Raw genomic sequence first — 24,102 nt, 5'->3', positions numbered from 1 at the left:
GACAACAGTGGGGCCCACGTGACTCTGCCCGCGCCACACTCTTCCGCCCGTTTCAAACATGGCTGCTAGGCGCCCTCAGTCCTGCAGTCCGTGCCCTCTTGCGCCTAGGAGCCACTTCGGGGCCCACATCGCTCCTTAGCGAGGCCGCCTGGGGAAGCTGGCGGGGCGTCGGCGGCGGGGCTCTCGGCAAAGCCGCCCGAGTGCAGCTCAGCCCAGCCCGTCGGCGGGGACTGAAGCAGCGCGGACCGGAAGTCTCGCGGGCGCGCCGGCGGCGGAGCGGTTACCGCAGCGCGCCGGAAGTGGCCTTGGGCCGGAGTCCGGGCGGCGCCCGCAGTGAGCGAGCTTTCCTCCGGCCGGCGACGCCATGGAGCCCGGGGCAGCCGAGCTGTACGACCAGGCCCTGCTGGGCATCCTTCAGCACGTGGGCAATGTCCAGGACTTCTTGCGCGTCCTCTTCGGCTTCCTCTACCGCAAGACCGACTTCTACCGCCTGCTGCGCCACCCGTCCGACCGTATGGGCTTCCCGCCGGGGGCCGCGCAGGCGCTGGTGCTGCAGGTAACTCGCGGCGGCGGGCGGCCCGGGACGGGGGTGCAGCGAGAGCCCGAACTCCCGCGAGCCCACCCTGGGAGCCCCTGAACCCTGGAAGACCCCGACCCCCGGAACTCCCCGACCCCCACGAGTCTGCCTGCGGGAGCGCTAGACCGCCGGACGCCCCCCGCGCCTCCCTCCGCTCCCAGCCTCATTTTCCCCCTCTGGCACTTCCCCGGACCCACCCCCTGAGGCCACGGCTGAGAGTAAGCCGAGATGCTGGTGCGATATCAAGTTTCTCCTCTGTGGGAGCTGCACTGGCTCTTGAGCAGCCTGGTCTGACGCAGGGTGCACTTGGGCCCCGTTTAGCTCCCGCAGCGCTTAACCTTCTGAAGTGCCAGGGGCTGCCAGTCAAGGGAATGAAAACCGTGCTGGCAGGACGGGGAGGCGTCGGCAGCACGGATTCCTGCTTGCTCCAGGACTACACTGGAGGTGGAAGGGAGACTGTGGTGATGGGTGGGTGTGGCCTCCTTGTTTGAAATCTGTCTTCCCAGGTCAAAGGGAGTCATGGTAGTACTTACAGAATTTATACATTAGAGCATATGTTTATACATGCCAGGTTAAATTTATTGTATGTTTGAGATCCTATTAATACTCATTCACTGAAATTGGGTGCCTTGGAATGTAATAAGTATTTTCTGAAGAGGTTTATGCTTTCAACTGCTACAGGCATTGAAGATGCACTGGTGATGTGGATGGTGAAGTGATCGTCTCTCTCCTTGTGACACTTAGGTTATAGTTAGGAAGATAAAACACAGACAGTAACAGAACTATGCAAGGCCCCTATGTGAAATAGCCCAGAGGAGGTGCGAGTGGTAGGGGGATGGAGGGAGGTGGGCAGAGGAGAGGAATAGAAAGGACAGTAGTGGAAATCGAGAAGGGTTTGGTAGGGGAGGTGGGACATTGATGGGATTGAAAGCAGGTTCTGAGCCAAGCATGGAGCCTGTTTGCAGGAACCTGAGAAGATAGAAATGCTGGTGATACTTTCCCGTTTATAAGATGCTTTCAAATGTTGTCTCCTGAAATCTTGCTACAAGCTGCAGGTCGGTCACTGCCTGCATGAAGAAACGAAGCTTAGAGTGTTTACCAAGAGAAGGGTGGGCTTGGTACTCACCTTCAGAACTGAAGGTTATTCCTCATCCTTGCAGTGGCTGAGTGCCCTCTTAGTCATGGTTTTTAGCACGCCCTAGGGCAATTGAATGCTTTCATGGAAGTCCCTGTGAAATAGGTAAGGTTGAATTTTATGTGGCAGATGAGGGTGCTGATTCAGCAAGGTTAGATGATTTGACCACATTTATTGTTGAGCTGGAACTCAAAACTTAATTTTTCTGCTTCTAGTTCTTTTTTCTGATTCCAGATCTTCATTCCATAGGAGAGTGGGAACACTTTTGTCTAGGATGATTGTAGCTTGCAGAAACAATGTGGAGGAGAAAGGAACATTTACCGAGCCCCTGGCATGTCCTAGTTATTATGTGAGGTGTTGTACATGCTAGGATGTTATTTAATTATAACACAACCTGAAAGTTGGTCTTTGCCCTTGTTTTACAGATGACCTGGCGGAGGTAATTCATTTTTCTGGTAACAATATATAAAATATGTAGGAGTGTATGTCCCAGGCATTCTTACAGGTTAAGATGTGGTGACCAGTGTAATGAAGTGGAAGTGGGGAGCAGGCCAGAGGGAGGGGAGAAATGAGTCAAAGATGATCCAAGGTTTCAAACTTAGGCAACTGGAATAATGATAATGCATTAACTGAACTGCCACCTAAGAGTAAGGGAAAAAGCTTAGTTTTAGACAAGTTGAATTTGAGATTACAGACAGAAGTTCCTGCCCACAGGCTGTTGGAATGGTGGCACCGATCTTGGAGATGGAGGAACCAGAGCAGTTTGAGCGAGAGAGAAGAGCCGAAGGTGGAGGACAGTTCTTTGGGGAAGGCTCCCAGTGAAGGGATGAGAGAACAAGAGGCAGTGTGAGTGGTGGGCGATGGAGGGAAGTGGGCAGGACAGGACGTCTCACAGAAAGCAAGGGGACAGTTCCAGCAGATGGTTAAGAAGGGTATAGTGTTTTCTGGAAGTGGTTCCCACCTGTCAGCATTGCCAAGGAACTTTTAAAAAGCAGACATTCTCTGGGTATTTGGGTTGGACAGATCAGAGTGAATCCTGGGGAGCTGTTCTTTTATCCACAGAGGCATTTGGCAAGAGTCTTATAAAGAGAGTTCAGTGTTTGATAAGAGTTTTGTTGTAGGGTGGGCTGTTAAAATAACCGAGTCAGATTGAGTGTCTTGGTGCAGCACAGTGTTACCTCTCATGGTCTTAGGTGGTCTCCTGACCCCCACCCCTGCTCCTCTCCCTCTTAGGGGTTTTCTTCTCTGTCTCTGACTTGATAGCATCAGACTCCTTCCTATGTCCACCCTACCTGAGGTGGGGTGCTTGGGGCTCTCTTCAGAACACAGGCAAAGAGATGGGAGTGTTAGGGTGCTTTGTTCTGGAAGTTGAAAGTTCTCTCCTGGTATTTTGGGGCATGGACTGTTGGTTTTGTTAGCATGAAGCTTCTCATCCTAATTGTAAGGGCTTGCCCAGCCTAGATGCACAGCCTGAAGGACTCTCAGCAGGAAAGATGCATGTGAAAATTGCGTTCCACTCCGTGATATATTAGTACATTTTAAGGAAAAAAAAGTTAATGACATTTAATTCATGTCAGCTGATACTCTGTGTTTGTCCTGGAGTCCAGTTTGACAGACCTGCTTTCTAGCAGTCCCTCCACGAGAATCAGGAAAGCCAGCTCTGTCTGTTCCTCACTGAATTTGTTGGGAAATCTTGGGAGAGTCACTCTCGTCTTTGTCACTTGAGAAGGTTGATTGGAGGTCAGATGGCTCTTCCAGCTCCAAAGTCCTGTGATTCTAGAATGAGTGCTGAGGTCCGTAGTGAGTAGAGAGGGGAAGCAGGTGGCAGGTTAGAGGAGGCAGGAGGCTGAGTAAGCAGAGGCAGTGGATGCGGCGGGGAGATCAGGCCTGGGGTTCGAGGGAGGTCCTGGTGTTAGGAGACAGCCCTCGCAGTTGCTTTTTTAGTGGAGTTAAGATGAAGATCTGGGGCGTCAGGAGGATGAGTGGCTCTGAGGGCAGTGAATCTGCTGTCATAAACGTGGATGTGAGAGCAGTGAGTCAGGGGCCCAGGTTCTTTGAAGAAGTAGAAATGGGTCTTCTATTGTTTGCAGTTTTTAGCCATAGGATTTTATTTATTTTCGTCTGCCTACATCTGCTTTCATTGTTCACTGCTTCCTATATATATTTTTACTTTCTTCTTTCACTAGCAGTACCTTGGGCAGGTTACTTACCGTCTCTGAGCCTTACTGTTCCTCATCTTTGAAATGTCAGTGCTGTCTTCCTTACAGCACTTTTGTGGGAGTTTTGAGAGAATGTTTGTGAAAACATTTGGCTTAGTTCAGTATGTCAGTGTCCTTCTTTTGCTCCCTTCCTGCTCAGTGCACAGCACTGATTATTTAACATCTGTCTGCAGTCTAGCCCTTTGGAAATTGAGTCTTACCCACTTAAGAAAAATTTATTTTTTATTTTATTAAGACTATTTTTTAGAGCAGTTTTAGGTTCACGGCAAAATTGAGGGGAAGGTACAGAGATTTCTCATATACCCCCTGTCCCCACACATGTATAGCCTCCTCCATTATCAACGTCCCTCTCCAAACTGGTCTTTTTGTTACAATTGATGAGCCTTCATCACACATCATAGTCACCAAACCTCAGGTTTACTTTAGGGCTCACTGTTAGCCTTGTTCATTCTGTGGCTTTTGGACAAATGTATAGTGATATGTATCCATCATTATGGTGTCACAGAGTGCTTTCAGGGCTCTAAAAATCCTCTGTGCTCTGCCTGTTCATCCCTCCTTCCCCAACCCCTGGCAACCACTGATTTTTTTTTTACCATCTCTAAAATTCTGCCTTTTCCAGAATGTCATACACTTGGAATCAGGTAGTATGTAGCCTCTTCAGACTGGCTTCTTTCACTTAGTAATATGCATTTAAGGTTCCTCCCTGTCTTTTCATGGCTTGATAGCTCAGTTCTTTGCAGCACTGAGTACTGTTCCATTGTCTGGATGGACCACAGTTTATTTATTCACTCGCCTACTGAAGGACATCTTGGTTGCTTCCAAGTTTTGGCAATTATGTAAAGCTGCTATAAACATCCATATGCAGGTTTTTGTGTGGACAGAGTTTTCAGCTCCTTTGGATAAATACCAAGGAGCACTGTTGTTGGATGGAATGGCAAGAGTCTGCTCCCACCTACTTTCCGAGGTGGCTCTCCCAGCCTTCCTGCCTCCACCTACTGCAGGAGCTATTTCTTGATGACCTCACCTCTTGGAGCTGTGATGTTTCCTCCTGTATCTCTGTGGAAGCGGTGCCTTTTGTTCTAGGTCCAATTCAGATCCCCTTCTTTCCAAGACATCTCCTTAGATTCCTTTCCCCAGAAATGCTCATTTGCACCTTCATTCTCATGATATCTCAGGTGTTCATCACAGCCTCTCCTGTCATAATTGCCACATGTGGATCTGTCCTGGCTGCGCTTCAGGGTTATGTGAACCCTTGAATGATTCATACCAGATGCCACGTTTCATATGCAGTTTTTGAGTGGAGAGTCCCAGCACTTTTATGGGTGTGACTGTGTCCCAGGAAAGATCAAGGGCTGGTTCACACAGCAGCATTTTGAGTTCTTAGACGGTGGGAGCTGTCTTTTGGACTTTTTGTGTTCCTTGCGCATTGTGGGCACATTGTGGATGTTTGCTGACCTGAATTCCCAAGCTTTCTAAGACTGATACCTCCCCTCAGCCTGTGCAGTGTGGGAAGACAGCAGCAGTCCAGTAAGCCTGTGTGTGTTTTGTAGATTGAAGTTCAACTATATTCCCATCTTGCCTTCTCGAGTGTGAGTTGTTGCTGCCTTTGCAGCTCTCAGTACCAGGATAGTGGGTTGTTTGCCTTGCAAACAAGACTTTCTGGGGGCTGTAAAAATAATGACAGGTGAGACCATTTAGTTATGCATCCTTTAGACTTGCAAATTGGGCTCATAGGCCTGTAAATATTGTGAGCCATCGTTGTAAATTTTTGCTTTTGTTGATTTTGAAACTCCCCCATTAAAGATTGTTTTCATAGCAGCTTTTGATGAAGTTGAAGTGCATTTCCATTTTGCCGATGGGATCTTTTTTTAGTCAACTGCTTTTTCATTCTCTATTTATGAGATTTTGCTACATTTCTACAGAATGTGTAGTATAGTATGGGGCAGATGAACTCATCGCCGGATTGCTGTTTGATTTTAGGTATTCAAAACCTTTGACCTCATGGCCCGTCAGGATGATGAAAAGAGGAGAAAGGAGCTGGAGGAGAAAATCAGGAGAAAGGAAGAAGAGGAGGCCATGGCTGTGGCAGCTGCGGCAGCTGAGCAGGAGCCAGCCCCAGCCCCAGCTCCAGCCCAGGAGGTGGAAATCGACTCTACCACGGACTCGGGAGGGCCTCAGGGACCTCCAGGCCCACAGGGCGCCGTGCAGGAGGTGGCCCAGGGCTCCAGGAAGGCAGAGCTGCCGGGAGCAGATGCTGGTGCTGCCCAAGTCCTGAGGGAACCAACAGCTCTTCCCAAGTAAGAATTTCTACTTTGCAGCTTGCTTCTTTCTTGCTTGACGTCTGGTTGCTGGTTTGTCCATAAGTGGTTCTCACTTGGTAACATCATCAGCTCTGTCCCAGCATTTATTTAGCTCTTCATGTTTGCAAACTGCGTTACAGTACTTTGATTGCATAGGATGGGAAGTTCATTGGCTTCAGTCTTCTTTCTTTTTCTCTCTGTAAGGTAAGGTGATAATCTGCCCACAGTTGTACAACCAGTTAAGAGCTAGAGCCAGAATTAGAGCCCTGACCTCATCGAGTTATGCTTTCCCATGAGACTGAGCTGTCAGTGGGGGCTTCGCCTCAGAGTCTTGGCTCTGTGTTCTTTCTCTGCAGGAGCACTGCTGGGATGTGTGCCCATGGTCCCCTCCGCCTAATGTACACCTGAAGAGGGAATCTGATATGGGGGCCTGTGGACCCAGGGTCCCCTTAAAGACATATTGCTTTGGGCAAGCACTGTCACCTTTCTGTGTGTTCTTTGTAAAGTAGAGATGATGAGAATAGCACCTCCCTCAGTGGCTCTTGTATTGGACAGGCCCAAGGGTGTGCAGCTGGTGAGTGGCTTGAACCAAGCTGTGTGGTGCTGTACTCACTTCTCAGGAGTGGTGTCTCCCGGTGCTGTGAACTGGGTACACAGTCCTTCCTGCCCCATTTGAGTGAGAAGGGCTGACACTGCTTTGTGTGTGAGCTGCAGCAGTGTCTGAAAGGCAGTGTGATGCTCCTGGCCTGCTCTGTTTTTAGGAAAATCTGTGCCCACTCTCTCCTGAGTTGCTTCTGCCTCATCCCATCTCTGTTTCCACTCCTCTTCTGTTCTTCCCTCTCTTTGCACTTGCCTTCTGACCTGTTTTGGGGAGTCTTTGAACGTAGTTCCTAGTTAAGGAAGCAAAGTGAATAACTTAGAGTGACATAAAATGCAGAGTAGGGGAAAATAAATTTTGTGGAGATAGGATGGGGCAAGACTGCAGTCTTAGAGGCCAATCTAAATAGTCGGGCTAAGATGGAGAAGGGGAGCAGGTCTTGAGTCTGGAACTCTGGTGGAGAAGGGGCGAAATAGGGTCTGGGGTCTGGAAGTGGGAAGGGCCTCAGGTGGAGGGCAGAGATCCGATTGTTCCCTTCAGCCCAGACTTTCTCTAACGTTCTTGTGGTGCAGGTCTGCTGGTGATGAAGTCTCTCAGCTTTTGTTTGTTGGAAACGTCTTTATTTGATGCTTGTTTCTGAGGATATTTTAACTGTCTGTAGAGTTCCAGGTTGACACTGCTTTCAACATTTTAAAGAATGTCTTCTGGCTCACACCATTTCTGACAAGAAGTGAGTGTTCTTCGTTTCCATGTATGGGATCCCTCCTACCCTCACCCCTGCACTCAGGGGCCTTTAAGGTGTTTCTTTATCATTAGTTTCAGCAATTTGGTTATGATTTGCTTTGGTGTGATTTTCTTTGTGTTTATACTTCTTGGGGAGTTTTGAGCTTCTTTCAGTCTCCTCATGTTTTTTTCCTCCTTTAAAAAATCTCTTTTCTTTGTCCTTCATTTGGAATAGTTTCTATTGCCCTGTCTTCAAATTTGCTATCTTTTCTCCTTTAGTGTCTAATCTTCAGTTAAACTTGTCAGTACGCTTTTTATTTCAGATAATGTTTTTTTCAGCTCTGTAAGTTCCCTTTGATTCTTTTTTATGGCTTCCGTTTCTACCTTCATTGTTATCCTCTGAATCATTTACCATAGTTATATATTAGCTGTGTAAAGTCCTCATCTGCTAATTTCGTTATCTCTCTCATTTCTTGGTTGGTTTATGTTGGCTGAGTTTTCTGATTTTGGATCACATTTTCCTGCTTCTTTACATGTCTGGTAATTTTATATTGGATACTAGACACTGTGATGTTATGTTGTGTCTCTGGATTTTACTTTCTTCCTTTAAAGAGTGTTGAGTTTTGTTCTTGCTGGCAGTTAATTTATTTGCAGATTAGTATGCCCTTTTGGAAGCTTGTTTTTAAGTTTTGTTGGGGCGTGTCTGGAGTACCTACTTCTAAAACTTGTTGGGCTCTCCTGAATGTTCCAGCGGTTCAGTGAGGTTTCTGCATTCTTGCTGGTTGAAATGTGGACATCTCCTAGCCCTTTGTGAGCTCTGGCAATCGTTCAGGTTAGTTACCAGGAGTTCTCTGTGCGCCTTGTGAAGTCATACTGTGTGCATGAAGTTTAGTTTTCAGCCGAAGACTCATGGGGACCCTCTGCATTGTTCTGAAGCTCTTTCTGTGTTTAGCTCCCGTTTTCCAGTAGTCTTTCCATAATATAATTAGATAGGAGAATGAAGATTGAATATGCAAAGTTATTCACTTCAGTTTTATTTATTCCAGCATTACTTCATCAGCAGAATTTTGGAAGAATGCTGAATTTTCATTAAAGGAATGGCTAAGTACATTTATAAGATACTTAAAAGATTGCTGACCTAGGCATTGTGATGGTCAGTTTTCTGTGTCACCCTGGCTGGGCTCCATCCCTAGTGAGAAAGTGAAAACTAATCTGGGTGTTGCGTAGATGTGACTCAAGTCCATAATCAGTTGGCTTTGAGTAAGAGAGAATATCCTAGGTAATCTGAGTGGGTCTGATGAGTCACTTGAAAGGTGTTAAAGGCAGAGCTGAGGCCTCCCAGAAGTAGAAGTTCATCCTGTGGACAGTAGCTCTGCCCTGTTTCTGGAGAGGTACAGTGGCCTGCCCTATGGATTTCGGAATGGCCTAGCCAGCCCCTTGTCACGTAAGCCCATTCCTTGCAGTGAGTTTCTTAAGATGTTTCTGCTGCTGGTTCTGTTTCCTTGGTTGAACTCTGACTTACAGAGACATTCTCAATATATAATATTATGCGAGAAAAGCAGGCTTCAAACTAATAGCAAATTTCAAAGACATTTAACATTGTATATATGCAGCAGAAAAACCTGGAAGGAAATGAATTGTTAGTGGTGGTTGTCACTGAGTGTGGGATTGTGAGGGTTTTCATTGTCGTCTTTGCCTCTTGCTGTATTTTCTAGTTTTTCTACAATGAGCATACATTTTGTTTTACTATTTTTTTTTGCATTCTTTTTATAATTTCTAAAATCTTTATTAAAAGATGGGATTTGTTTCTGATCCCTGAGTACAGCTTAGAATAGCTGCCTTGTTGTCTTATAGCGATCCTGTTTTTCTGTTCTTGAACCAGTGAATTGTGTTCTGGGTTAGAATCAGTTAGTTTTGTGAGTTCTGCCCCGGTCTAAGTATAGAGGGAAGACGTGGATGTGTCCCGGGAAACCTTAGACTGGTGCTCCAGGACAACACTGCCATGGTCTGGCACGTCCTCGGCCTTCAGGTACTTACTGGTTTTCCACAAACACAACAGGAAGTTGTGGCCCAAATCTCTTTAGTAACATCTGAAATGCAGTGCTGTGGCAGATCTGAAATGGAATATGAAAGCTGTCCTTGTCCCTGTTCCACTTTTAGTGGTATGCCAAGTCCCCTCAATCTGTGCCCATGGTTGCTTATCCTATGAGCTGTAGACTTGGGGTCCTGATAATTGAAGAACGTAAGGCAGTTATTCTTTAGATGACCTGACAGAAGCACTGCCCGTTCTGGGCACTCTGTCCAAACACCAGTTCCCTAGAATCCGGGTCTTAGATGGCTGATTCTGATGACTACTGCTTGTCTCATATTTGCTGGTGGTTCTGCCCAGTATTAGGTAGTGGGGATGGCAAACACTCCCCTCTCATCTATAGTCGGGTCACACATATGCTTTTTTAATTTAAACAAATTCAGCAGAATTTGGGAAAAAGATGAAGTAAGGTGATAAAAATTTGTGCATCTGTTTTTTGTTATATATTTTTATTATAAACTGTTCATTGAGTATAGGACAATAATTTTTTTGTTCTGTTGAAGTGCAGTTTACATAACAGTACAGTTCACTCTTTTTGGAATAGTTCATGACTTTGACAAATGCAATCTTGTAAATGCCATCACAGTCAAGGGAGAGGAAGCTCTGTGAGCCCAGCCCCCACTTGCTTCTTGGGAGTCACTGCCTGTCCCCCTCCCAGGCTCTGCCAACCAGGGATCTATTTTCTGCCCTAAAGTGTTTACAGTGTGCATTTTCATTTATACATAATTACAGATTTTTACACATTACGCCACATATATTTTTGGGGTGATTTAGGGGATATTTGAGGGAAATTTTAATTTGATCTAATTTTCCCATCACTCTGAATTTCATTCTTGCTCCTGCCCTGTTGTCACTGCTATGACTTTTCAAGTGAAGATCAAAAATGCCCCCACTTCAGTGCTTAAAGTTCCCAGTTTTATTCATTAGAGAAGGGAGAGAATTTGGGCACACAAAAACTTCCCTGCCCACACAAGATAGCATTTGAGAATGTGCCTGCGTTCTGCAAGGGAGGTTTACGGTTAACGAGTTCATAGTGATGACATAAAAAATGCTGTGCAGTGGTGACCAGGGCTCGAAGGACTTCTGGGGTTCTGGGGAGCTTTCAGAAAAGCCAAGAGACATTACTAGTATCGTGGAAGGAGAGAGGGACACAAAACCGATAACATCAGCATCACTGAAGCACCTCTCAGAGCTGCATGTGGGGCTCACTTCTGGGGTCTGCGTCTGCGGCGTCTGATCCCATGCCAGCCGCCATGGCTCTTGCTGTTCACCCCTCTACCGGCAGGTGTCACTGCCTTTGCTGGTGCTGAGATGCTACTGAAAATCTGCAGAAGGCTGGGCCATCTCTGGCTTTTGCCTTTATAAATCACAAACAGAATTCTTTAAAAAAGAAGAAAAAGAAAAAGGAAGTAGCACTGAGAGTAAATTACTACCTGGAAACAGTGTCTGTGCCCTGGGAGCCCGGCCTGGATGAGGGGCAGGGTGCTCCCATGCTGTCTGTATTGAACGGCAGTATGTGTCCTGGGTGGCCAGGCCATCCGTTCACCTGTGCAGGGAAGCAGACTGCAGAGCCACACGAGAAGGCGGTGTCAGGGGACTCCCTGACCTGTTGACCCATCTGGTGAAAGCCTGGAACAACAAGGCTTAGGAAGCTGCTTGCTGCTTTGCCTTGTTTTGGGCGGCATGGCCTTTGTGTCCCGCTGTTGCAGGGATCCAGGTGCTTCTGGGGAAGGGGATGGCGTAGTTTGGAGGAGAAGTTTCAGGTCTCCTAGTAGTATCCTCAGCAGATACTTCATCTTCATCGTGCTTCTCCTTCCTGATTCAGCCGCCCCAGGCATGGGCACTGTTTATGTTCTTCACTGTCTACCTCTTAGCAAGACCTTCCAGCACCTCCATCCGTCTGCTCTCTCCCCCGTAGGTCACTGTGCCTCCTCTGAACATGTGTTTCATCTCATCATTCGTTTATGGCTAGTTGTTCCCACATCTTTCAGTGTCGGGGTGGAGACTTACTCAGCCTCTCTCAGCTCCTAGCCCTGTGTAAGGGGAGCATCTGAAGCATGCTGACTTCATTCCTTGACACCTCTCTTTTTAGTTCTGCTCACCGAGCAATGGTGACATCTGTGCCCTTGATGTTCCTCGGTGGACTGTCAGGAGAGCAGGAAGTCCACTCCATGACTTTCTGCTCCCCCTCCTGTGTTGTTTTAAAGCAATTTCTACCTCATGTTATTTCATCTGTAAGATTTTCAACTGGTGTTTAAACTTCCAGTTTTCTCATAAAGTCCTGCTCCATGCTAGGGCATCCTCTTGCATGCAGTCAAGCTACCTGAGAGCTGGGTTCCGGGGTTTGTCTCTAAATGGGTCCTTCCTTTGTTGGCCCCGGCTTTTTCAGGTGCCCATTGCAGGAGGCCCCTTGATAGAGGCACGTGGACATGGCCAAGCGCCCACCCCATCAGCTTCTGGTGAAGATTGACTGAGGTCAGTGTCTAAGACCTGCTGAGCACAGTTCCTGGCGCGTAGGGACCATTTGAGAAGTAGGCACACACGCTGTTATTAATGTTACTTCTTTAAAACAAGAACAAGTTGTTCCTTTTTCTTCTTAATTGTGCTCAATGTGGAATATTTGGGAAATAAAAATAAATGTATCAAGAAGAAAAAACATTCCACCACTCCCTATATTAACTTTTTGGATATTTTCTACAGTTTTTTTGTATGCAAATTTATGTGTGTGGACACACACACACAAGTATGTTTATAAAATTGTGTATTACACTATGGCTTCTGTTTTGGTGAACATTGTGTCCTGAGCATTTCCTGCATCCCTTTTGCCGATTTTGAGTTGATGTTTTACACTGTTGAGGGTTGTGTGCCTGAAAAGATTCTTGTGCTCAGATGAGGGTGTTTGCTGAGATCATGCACTCAGAGGATAGTGAACAGAGAGCCAGGGGTCCGGGACGTCTGCTAGCCTTCTGCTTAGATCCAGCTCTCTCGGACCCCACTTAGGAGTCATGCCTGGCATACCTGCCTCAGGATGTGTTTTCATCTCGCCTGGTATAGTAGCTGCTATTTCACCCTCCCAGTGATTCACCCTGAAACTGCCCCTTCTCTAAGGAACCTCAGGCATAAGAGGCCTCCAAAAGATTTGATTTAAAGCACAAGTCATGGGGGCCGGCCCCTTGGCTGAGTGGTTAAGTTCGTGCGCTCTGCCTCAGCGGCCCAGGGTTTTGCCAGTTCGAATCCTGGGCGCGGACACGGCACCGCTCATCAAGCCATGCTGAAGTGGCATCCCACATGCCACAACTAGAAGGATCTACAATTAAAATATGCAGCTGTGTACTGGGGGGCTTTGGGGAGAAAAAGGAAAAATAAAATCTTTAAAAAAAAATCACAAGTCAGAAAAATCTGATTTAGGTTGTTCGTTAGAAGAACTTTTTTCCTCCTCTGGAAACATTGTATTTTTGTTTTTATTTTGCAGTTCGTTTTTAGCTTATTGGCTTTTTTGAAGCCTGTACAAGGTTGGCCTGTATATCTTAACAGCAGTGACTTATATTGAGTTTGTTGGATACTGAAGCTGTATTGGAAAAAGGACCTGGCGTCCTAGCCTGTGAGAGTGGGAGGGGTGTCAGGAACCATGTGCGTGAGGGGGAGGAAGAGGCGTGTGAGAATCACCCATGGAGCTCTTCTCCCTGGAAATGGGTATTTCAAGATGTGAGAACCCAATCTGCTTCCTTTTGCAGATGGAGAAATTGAGATGTACAGTGGTGAAGTGCTTTGCCTAAAGTTACACAGTTAGAAGGTGGAGCCGGAGTGACTGGCAGCTGAAGCAGTGCTCAGTGGGCTCAGAGGCTACACTTGGGGATGTTTGCTTTGCCGTGTTAAGAAAAAAGCAACTATTACCAGAGCTATCCTGAGAGAGACTTTTCAAGACTAAAACAACCAGCTTCTGTTTGAGTATTTTGCTATAACACTAAAGAAGTATAACTTTTTACGCCAGCTTGTTTTTTTCCGTTGAAAAGGAAATGTATGCCACTTGGAGAGAACGTAGTAGGTAGGATTTAAACATAAATGAGAGTAGACAGAAGGATGTAGTGAATCCGCGCGTGCTCATTGCCAACCCCAGCATCCGTCCGCTGCTCCCCCTCCTGTGTTGCTTTAAAGCAATTTCTACCTCATGTTATTTCATCTGTAACGTTTTCAACTGGTGTTTAAACTTCCAGTTTTCTCATAATGTCCTAATTAAGAAAGCAGTAATAAAGTTCTCTGTAAAGCTACAAAGAAGACTCCAGGCACACAGTGCTTGGAGTTGACCCTCTGTTTTTCTTTTGTTTCCTCAAAATTTATTTGTTAAAAAAAATCAAGTTCTTGGTATGTTGAGTTTCCCACTCTCTTGATTTTGCTGATTGTTACATGGTGTAGTCAATTGGCAGTTGGATTTAGGGTAGGCATTTTTGAAAGTTACAAGAGCATGTAATGTAAGTGAATTCTCCCTCAAAGCAATCATTGTCCATACTTTCTTTTGTAAAATTCTTTTTTTTTGGAAGATTAGCCCTGAGCTAACATCTGCCGCCAATTCTCCTCTTTTTGCTAAGGAAGGCTGGCCCTCAGCTGACATCCATACCCATCTTCCTCCACTTTATATGTGGGACGCCTGCCACAGCATGGCTTGCCAAGCGGTGCCATGTCTGCACCTGGGGTCTGAACCGGCGAACCCTGGGCCACCAAAGTGGAACATGCGAACTTAACCGCTGTGCCACCAGGCCGGCCCTCTTTTGTAAAATTTTTATACTTTATAAAATTTTTTTTGAGGAGAATTAGCCCTGAGCTAACATCTGCCAATCCTCCTCTTTTTGCTGAGGAAGACTGGCCCTGAGCTAACATCTATGCCCATCTTCCTCTACTGTCTATGTGGGACGCCTACCACAGCATGGCTTGCCAAGCGGTGCCATGTCCGCACCCGGGATATGAACTGACAAACCCGGGGCCGCCAAAGCGGAACATGCAAACTTAACCGCTGTGCCACTGGCCCGGCCCATAAAATTTTTATTTTTTGTATTTATCTGAATATATTTTCCCTATTATATACAATACACTGTGTGTACTTTGTGTTACATCCCCAAGCGTGCCAGGACAAGCAGCTGATGGACCGAGTCTCTCTGTTGCCAGGCACCCTTCTCTTGGTGCACGTACTTTGTTACTGTCCTCGAAGTGCAGAGGCAGGTCTGTCTGTCACCCCCCATGTTTCGGTTAAGGACCCAGCCCAGGCCTGCTGGAGATGAGCAGTGGAACCTGGGTTTGCCTTTGGGACGTTCCCTGTGCTGTGGCTGTCCTTGCAATCATTGTGGCTTTAAAATACTGATTCCTGGGCCCATGCCCAGAGACCTGATTTCACTGGCCTGGTTGTGGCCACGTCTTAGGATTTTCAGAAGCTTTCCAGGCAACCCTGTCTGTAGCCAAGATTTCTCTTGACCACCTCACCCTGTGGCTATGGCATCATTGTTTAGTGAGTCTCCCTGGGGAGTATAATTAGGTTGTTTCCAATTTACTGCCATCACAACTGATGCTGCAGTGAATATGCTGTTCGTGTTTCTTGGAACACGTATATGAGTATCTGTTGGACAAATTCCTAGAACAGGAATTAGTGGGTCAAAGGGTATGGCATGTGTAATTTTGATGGATGTTACTAAATTGGCCCAAGAGAGATTGTTCTGTTTTGTTCTTTCACCACCAGGCTGTCCGATGTTGGGTACCTGATTCAGCCCAGGTGCCGGCCGGTGGCCTTAACCCATTTCTTGGCTGCTCTTAACCTGTGCTTCACTGGTTTTATTTGAAATGCCATTCATTGTGACATATGTTGGATTCTGATGGGTTTTGTATGTGTTTCTGTATTTTTTTCTCTTTATCCTATTTACAGATACTAAGCCATTTGTTCTCTTTGTTTGCCAGTACAGTCGTGTACCGCATAACGACGTTTCAAGTCACTGGCAGGCTGCATATACGACAGTGGCCTCATAAGATCAGTACCATATGCCCAGGTGTGTAGTAGGCTGTACCACCTAGGTTGTGTAAGTACACTCTATGATGTTTGCATAACGATGAAATTGCCTAATGACGCATTTCTCAGAATGTCTCCTGGTCGTTAAGCGCAGCGTGACTGGAACAATTACTTACCATTGCTTTGTTGTAATACATTTTAACACATGGTACAACTGTGTTTCATCTCTCCCTCACCCGCAGACTCTTATTAAAAATTAATTTTTCCATATGAAAATTCTGTTGAAGTTTTCATTGGGAATACATTAAATTTATGTTTTGAATTAGAATTGACACCTTTACATTATTGAGTCCTTCTAAGAACAGAATATATCTTATTTATCCAGGTTTTGTATGTTCTGTAGACTTTAATGTCTTTACTTAATAGATCCTGTACACCAATACTGAATTCTCTTATTGGTTTCTAATAGTTTCTCTGTTGATTTTCTTAGATTTTTCTAGGAATATAGACTTAATATTTATTATAATATGTTAGTAACAGCTATATTTGTTAATAAGTTATGTACTTTTTTAACATTTAGAATTTTAAAGGTAGCTGCATTTTTTCCTCCTCCTCCAAATTTGTTGCCCTGAGCAACGGGAAGGATGGAGCTGACATTAGCTGAGGAGGGAAGAGTGAGGGAGGGGCTGGTTCTGAGGCCGACAGGTTTGGCTCTGGCTTTGGCTGCAGTCGGTCTGAGAAGCTGGGAACCTCATCGGAGGAGTTCCTGAGAAGGCAGTCCACAGGGTCTGGAGGCCAGGGAGTGGGACTGGAGGTGGGAATTTGAGAAGCGTTGGCATGTCCTGCATTTAAAGCCTCAGACTGGGTGAGATCACTGAAGCCCAGAGCGTAGGTGGAGAAGAGGTCCTGGGATTGAGAGCTGGGGTGCTGTACGTGAGATGAGGGGTGTCTGCCTAGGGAGCCAGGGGAGCAAGGTGCGTGAGCCAGGGAATGCAGTCCAGACTGAGGCAGCCAGGAACGTTCTGTCCCCAGGGAGGGAGGCAGGCCAGTTGTGGCAGGTGGCACCCTCACGTGTCACTCTTGACGCTCAGCTCTCTATTTGGTCCCTGCAGCTGTCGGGCCCTGACATCCTTAGCTCACTCTCCTCAGTCTTCATTGCCCCTTCCCTTCCAGACGCACACCTGACCTCTCCACCAGTCTTTGCATCTACAGCTGACTGTAGTGTGTCCCGGTGGCTGGCTGTCCTCTTGCTCAGGCCACGCCCTTGTCTCTGACCCTGGATGGTAGCTCCAATGTGCCTGTCCCTTTGTAAACTGCCCTTTTTATGTCCAGCCCTCCCACTAGTTTCCTCACCAGGGAGATGAGGAGGGACAGTTGGCAGAAAGTGGTGGAGGGCTAGAGCCCAGCTTTTCTGTTCCCGTGTGCATCTTGGCTCTATTTATCTTGTCCACTGTGTGTCCTGGTGCCTGGAATGTGCCTGACACAAAGTTGGCACTCAGTAACCAGCTGAGTGAATGAATGATTCAAGTTAAAAATCATGTTCAAAGATGATAAACCCTTGAATTTTAAAATATCTAATGAATGCCATTATCCAGTAACATTCCGTCTTTCTCACATTCTTAGAGAGTAAGGGCTTTCACATTTGTGTGTGTCTGTTACTCCCAGTCTTCTTTTATGGCAGCTCAGTGTTCTTTAAACTCCCTCCTTGAGCCCTGGGTGTTAATAAGTCCAGAGGCTTCTTTGCTGTGTTCCTTTCTGTGCTGAGAGGTCAGGTACTCAGCTTCCCTGGTGGCGTGACCCCCGAGGGACAGAGCCCGGGACTGAGAGTCAGGAGCCCTGGTCCACGCAGGCCTCAAGCTCTGTGATCTGTACCGGGAGGGAGCTGGAGTAATCCCAAGTTTCAGGTCTCTTTTTATTAAGCCGAGGAAATTACTCTGAAAGTGGAATCCTTCTGGGAAGCCATGAGTGTAATGGCTGACATAGAGCTGGAGCCTCAAGCAGAGCCTGGATGCATGGGTGGCTTCATTGCGAAGTTTGCTTTGAGAACCCCCGGAATAGGTCATCTTGGACAACTCAGCTCTGAATCTGCTGTGTCTGGTTGCCTGTGAACTGAGGAATCAGGTACAGAAGCCTGGGTTCTGAATAGCAAGGGTCAGGTTTGTGGCTTTGATGCTGCAATGGAATGCAGCCAGTCCTTTCTTAGCTGAGCAAGGGCCAGTCTGTGCTCTCTCATGTAACTCTCAGTGTCTACTTTGTGGTCTTTAAAAACACTTTCCGTTTTTTAGATAGTTCAGATCTGCAAAAAACAAAGTTACAGAAATCGTACCAAGAATTCACATACATCCTTCTCCCGGCATCCCCAGATGTTAGTGTCTTTTGCAACCAGGGACTGCTACGAGCTCATCTGAAGACCTTGTTCTGATTTCGCCCATTGTTCCAGCAGTGTCCTTTCTCCTGGGCCAGGGTGTGACTATTGTCGTCACTGCATTCGGGCACATCTCCTGTCTGGCACAGTTTAGTCTTGTCTCTCATGACCTTGACACTTTTAAAGAATTCTGACGTCTTTTCTTCTCAGTAAAATGTTCCTCAATATGGTGGTGTTTGGTGTTTTCTTGTGACCAGCTGTGGCGGTGGCAGTGGCTGCCTGGCTTCTGAGGAGTTACTGTTTTCACCTCTGTACTTAATGAGTGTCTTGTGGGAAGGTAGGTGGAGACTCTAAATGTGTTGTTGCTCCTCATAGTTTTGCCCATGCATCTTAGCAACCATTGGTTATTCTTGCCTAGAACAATTCTACTGTGGTGTCTGCCAAATTGCATGTTGTTCCCATCCTTCTTTCTGCATCTCTTAATTGGGGCTGTTCTGTGAGGAGAGGCTTTTCTTTCTCCCTGCTCACTTATTTGTGTGTGTGGTGGTTGTGTGTTGCTGTGTCCTTACTTATGCCCCCACAATCCTTGTTTTTTTGCTTAGGGTGCCCCTTTGAGTAGACTTGTCCTTTTGACATGTTCGTGTCATTTTCCCAGCTCTTCCCTATGTTCTCATGCCACAAGGCATACTGGGTCATCCCGCTGTGCAGTCGACCTTTTCTCTGATTGGAGGATGAGCTAAGAACCAGCATCCCCAGCATCCGGGTGTCACTGTCGGTGTCCTGGCTTCCAGGCCTGCTTTCTGCCCATTTCATGGTTTATTTCCTTACCCTTGGAAGCCATCCTGCTCAGCTTTTCACTTATTGATTCCAGCCTTTCTTCTCCTTTTAAAAAGTGTACGGTATGGATTGAGAGTGAATCTTGGAGTTAGAAGCCCTGCATTCAAACAGCAGCTCTGACATTGCTAACCTGTCTGGCCTTTGGGTGTTAGTTTTCCCGCATAATGTGGGGGTGATGATTCGTAGCTTGGAGGCTTGTTGGGAGGGTTAAATGAGACAGTGTAACTAGAGCCTTCAGTCCAAGCTGAGTGATCACTTTGATTCCTTCATTCAGCAAGTGTTTATGGAATGAAGACACTTGTGGGTTTGTTTCAGGGCCTGGGGCAAATGGGGTTCAGGTGTGCCAGCCCAGTGGGGCCTCTGGCCGGCTGTCAGGGGCAGCACCTCCGCCGTGTTCCGCAGCTGTCCTACAGCTGCAGGCAGGTGGGGAGAGCGAGTGGCCGCTGCGCTGGCCCTCATTACATGAGCAGTCCCGGTTCTGTCAGTGCGTCCTGCTTCCAACAGCCAGCCCCATGCTGATCTGTGGGTGGCATTGTCGCGTCCTGGAGTCGGAAGGAACTTCTCCCCTCCTCTGGTGTAACCTTTCTGCCTTCATTGGCCGATTCTTCCTTGGGGTAGGATGTGGCTTACAGCGGTGCAGCTTGGGGGCTGCGAGGGGGGCAGTCACAAGGAAACCAACCAGTGCCCCTCAGGTTTCCGCCAGGGTGGCCCCGAGCCCCGTAGGCTTGCTTGGGCGGAATCTTCTCCACAGGGAAGTTGGCACTCTCTTCCCAGGACCTGCAGGAGGGGCAGGAGGCAAGTCTGGGCCGGTCCCCCCACAAGGCCCTGTGCCCTGGGCAGTCCTTCCCACCCCCACTGGTGTGCTGTGCTGGCAGGCTCCCCGAGAGCTTCCTGTCCTGCTGCCACCAGAGCTCCGCAGCGAGTGAGTGGGTAGGCCTAGCTGTGACCTAAAAACACTCGAGTGCTTTCTGGGCGTCCCAGGGGAAAGCTGAACAAAGTAGGAGGAATGTCATTTCAGATGCTCATGTTCTCTCAGGAGAACAAACTTCCAGGCCCTCTGTTTCCTCTCGTTTCTGAAGGCGGTGCTGCTGTACCACGACTCTGGTGCCTATGTGCCTGTCAGGTGTAGTGACAACTGGCTTCTTAACTTGTCTCGTGTGACTGCCCACCCCCTGCCCACTCTTTTGGGTCCTAAACAAGAGAACAGAGAAGTCTCTTCCCCACCCAGAGGAAAAGAAGCCCCAAAGTCTCCCAACAACAGCGGCAGAACCCATGTAAGCAGGTCCCAGAGGTCAAAACCAGGAAGGAAGGGGACGGCTGCCTGCACGTGAGTGTGCACAGACGTGGGGCGCGGTTCTTCTCCTCCAGCTAGTAGGCAGTGGCCTCCGCGGGGCACAGGTGGATCTCACAGCTAACAGCGGTTTTCAGGTTGAGGCTGAGATCTGTTTGATGAGAGGACGTTGGAAAGCACTCTGCCCAGGGTAGCCCTGGGATGGGTTCTCAGTTGGCCTGGGTGCCTGTCCCAGCTGCGCTGTGGCCGTGCCACCCATGTCCAGCAGCCGGTCCTCTGCAGACTCTGCCGCCTTGTGCATGCAGCCTCTCTTCCCTGCCCCGTGTCTCTGTGGCCGAGCGCCTTTCACTTTGCTGCCGCAGCCCGTGCTCACATCTCTCTCTGTGGTACCCCTCAACCCTGGAACTTTCTTTTTCCTTAATAATGTTTTTTTACTGGTGTTGTGGAAAACATTGTGTGCAGAGACTTGAGGCGATTGTAGTAGCAGAAAGGGGCATGCTGGAGCTTCAGTCTTCGCACTGTGACCTTGTTCTCTCCACCGAGAGGCCTCCCAGAGTGAGCCGGCCATGAGGGCCTCACTGAGGAGAGGTCTTGAAGATATGGGGATGCCTGTTTATGCCTCTCCCTACTTTATTTTAAAAATAGACTTTATTTTTTAGAGCAGTTTTAGGTTCTCAGCGAAAGTGAGCAGAGAGTACAGAGTTCCCACGCACCCCTGCCCCACACGCACAGCCTCCCCCACAGCAGCACCTGCACCCCCCGCCATCAAAGTCATTTTTACATGGTGACAGAGTGCTGTGCGCGCTGCTCCTTGCTGGGTTTTTTTGCACAGCGAATCTTACAAACATGTCCGCATTGGCCGCCTCGGTGCAGTGTGTTCTGCGGTGTGAACTGTGTGCGGTGACTGTGTGTCTGCTCTGTCGGCCTCGTTTCTCATGGGGTTCCAGGAGAATGGTGACTGAACAGAGAAGACTGAGATTTCTAAAAGTCCCACAGATTTCTTCAGAATTAATACATCTTCATTGACGAAAATGAGAAAATACGTTAAAAAAAAGATGAAGATTAAAAATGTTCCCTGACGACGTTAACAGGGTACTTTTGTGTCCTGTGGCCCAGTGAAGTCTGTGCCAGCTGGGCCCGCCCTCACAAGTGTGTGGACACGTTTGTCCCTTGAGACTGTCTTTGCTGTCTTGCAGACACTTAGAGTTATGTGGAATTCCACAGTAGGTGACGCGTGCTGGCCGGAGCTGCTGCAGCTTGGCGCCTTACACCAGAGCGGCCTTCAGACCCCGCAGCCCGAGGGCAGGTGTGGCGTGGCTCTGCGGGGGAGCCGTGTGTGGCATCGAGAAGAGAGGCCTGGCCTTGGTGACTGAGTGCCCGTGCTGGGGGCTCTTAACAATCAGAAAGCCAGAGAACAGGGGTTACCCTCTTTCCAAAAGGCTGCTGGTTCATAGAATAAAAGAGAATGGGAGCTGAGGTGCAGACTTGGAGGTCTCCAGTCAAGGTGCATGTTTCTGTGGCCCGTGTTCTGAGACGCCGGTGAGTCATTTGGCTGGGCGAGTTGCTGTCACCCAGTGCTCCTGGAGTAGATAAACATCAATTTAACCCAGCATTTCCCCTGTTACTTGGGCCACATGGCCCTGTCATTCCTAGTTGGCTTGCTGTCACCTTGAGGGACTGTTTTTTGGAGGAGCCTGCAAAGTTGTAGAAGTACTAAATTCTCATTTCATCCAGGAAATATGTTTCTCTGAAGTTTTCATTAGTTTTTTTTTTCCTGAAGATTTTGTTTTTCCTTTTTCTCCCCAAAGCCCCCTGGTACACAGTTGTATATTTTTAGTTGTGGGTCCTTCTAGTTGTGGCACATGGGATGCAGCCTCAGCATGGCCTGATGAGTGGTGCCATGTCCACACCCAGGATCTGAACTGGTGAAACCCCGGGCTGCCACGGAGTGTGCACACTTAACCACTCGGCCACGGGATGGGCCCCCTCATTAGTTTTTATTTACACAAATAATGAAAGAATACTCTCATTTGTAAACAGATAAAACTCACGCTCCCTTTGAACACCCCAGTAACAATGTGCCCCCAGTTGTAACTACTGTTCTTGAGTTCACCTTTCCAGGTTTGTTTTTCTAATTTCAATGATCACAATTTTAGTTTTTTAAGATGGCCAGTCAGCCTTTTTGGAGTGATGTCCCTACTTTGTTTGGAGGATGTAACATGCCTTTTGTGGAGTCCTGGGGCTCTGTTCACTCCCTGTCTGGCCGCATGGCTTCTCGGCTTGTAGAATTTGATGCCCCTCTCTGGGGAAGCTGGCTTGTCTCAGGTTTGGTGATTCAGGGTTGTGTGTTTATTTTTGCGCTTGAGATTCCGATTCTCCCATCTGTGAATACTGTCATCTTTCCATAGCTGGTTTCTAGAAGTTTTTTTGGTTGGTGGCCTGCAGTGGACCGTGGTTTTGCGGGAATGGAACCCCTGCTGCCTGGCGGCTTTGCTTATGTTAGTTTTTTCTCCAAGCAGAAGTGTTTTTATTTAAAATGATTATGTTATAAAATTTGTCAATCTTTTTTTTTTGCATCTGGATTTCGAGTCAGAAAGTTTCCCCTACACTGAGGTTATGATTTCATCCATTTTTCTGTAATACTTGTATACTTTTTTCTATAATTCTGTGAAAATGACTCTTGTGTGGTGTCATTTTTTGTATCTATGCCTTTGATGGATTTGCTCTCTTTGTATGTGTGACGTGTGGATCCAGTCTTATCATTTCCAAAATGGCTATTCAGTCGTCCTAATGCATCTGTTATAAAATGCAGGGACTGCCTGTTGAAAGAGGACTCAGGTGCTTCTAAGCATCTGGAGTGAGAGCTCTCGGCTCAGACCTGGACCTACTTGGGGGCAGGCCCGGCTCAGATGTGCCCCTCCATCCATGACACTGCTGGGGACAACATGGATTGTCTAGAGGTAGCACAGCCTCCCTACCACCCCAGATGTCTTGGGATCTCATATGGTGAGCAGTGCTCCTGCTGGGTGAAATGCTCCCTCATTCCCTCTTACTTTCGGGGTGTCCCTGTGGTGCCACTTCATGACGGAGCTTGTGTTGGGTACGAGGTGGTGGCAGAGTCCGTGTGCTTGTGGACAAGTCACGATTCTCTCCTAGATGAATGAGAAAATGGTGCCAGGTGATGTCAGAGCACCTTTCAGCCCTGAGTCCTGGGAAGCTGTGAAAATGGCATTTGTGCAGAGCGGTGTGTCCTTCATGGAGCCGCGGTGCTCTCTGAGCGCTGCCCAGAGCCCTGTGGACACCACTGCTCTTGGGCGCAGGGGCCGGCAGGTAACCTTGTCTGTGGGAAAAGCTGTGTGGCCGTGCTGTAACTCCTTCCTCGAGTCCTCTTTGCCTTTTCTTTTTTTTTTTTTTAAAGATTTTATTTTTTCCTTTTTCTCCCCAAAGCCCCCAAGTACATAGTTGTATATTCTTTGTTGTGGGTCCTTCTAGTTGTGGCATGTGGGACGCTGCCTCAGCGTGGTTTGATGAGCAGTGCCATGTCTGCGCCCAGGATTCGAACCAACGAAACACTGGGCTGCCTGCAGCAGAGCGCGTGAACTTAACCACTTGGCCTCGGGGCCAGCCCCCCTCTTTGCCTTTTCTATGCTAGTGTCCGTTTATTTAAAATGTGAAAACTAGGTTTCCTCATAAATGGCCTTCCTAACCCTCCCAGACCAGTGCTCCATTTTGTGAGAAATATTTTGAGACACTGCCCTTCACCACCTGGAGGTGAAGGCCGCCTGTGCAGGTCATTTAAGCAGTGCTGTCCTGGTCATGAGCTTTCAGAAAGGTCACTAACTTTTAGTAGAGCCCAGAATCCAACACATTTATACACAGTTGTGTGCCTGGAAAATTCACAGTATAATGAGACCAGGCAAACACTTGTTAGGGTTTTCATCTAAAATTAAGCTTGGTTCCAGGCTCAAATTACTTATAA

General features: G+C 47.6%; 1 protein-coding gene and 1 long non-coding RNA gene across 3 annotated transcripts in view; both read left to right on the top strand.

Moving 5' to 3' along the window:
* The window catches only part of NUDCD3 (NudC domain containing 3), a 95,027-nt gene continuing 70,925 nt past the window's right edge, over nt 1-24,102 (top strand). The window contains exons 1-2 of the mRNA XM_008526254.2: nt 1-556; nt 5,912-6,228. Coding sequence (XP_008524476.1) covers nt 365-556; nt 5,912-6,228 — 509 coding nt within the window. The 5' untranslated portion in view covers nt 1-364. The remainder of the gene's footprint in view (nt 557-5,911; nt 6,229-24,102) is intronic.
* Nucleotides 8,903-24,102, top strand: part of LOC139082995 (uncharacterized) — a 45,054-nt gene continuing 29,854 nt past the window's right edge. For both annotated transcript variants that reach the window (XR_011539427.1, XR_011539428.1), the window contains exons 1-2: nt 8,903-8,996; nt 12,031-12,116. This is a non-coding gene — a long non-coding RNA (uncharacterized lncRNA). The remainder of the gene's footprint in view (nt 8,997-12,030; nt 12,117-24,102) is intronic.

This window comes from Equus przewalskii, chromosome 4 (genome assembly GCF_037783145.1).
Source record: "Equus przewalskii isolate Varuska chromosome 4, EquPr2, whole genome shotgun sequence".
Lineage (NCBI taxonomy): Eukaryota > Metazoa > Chordata > Mammalia > Perissodactyla > Equidae > Equus > Equus przewalskii.
This window is presented reverse-complemented; position numbering and strand designations above follow the sequence as displayed.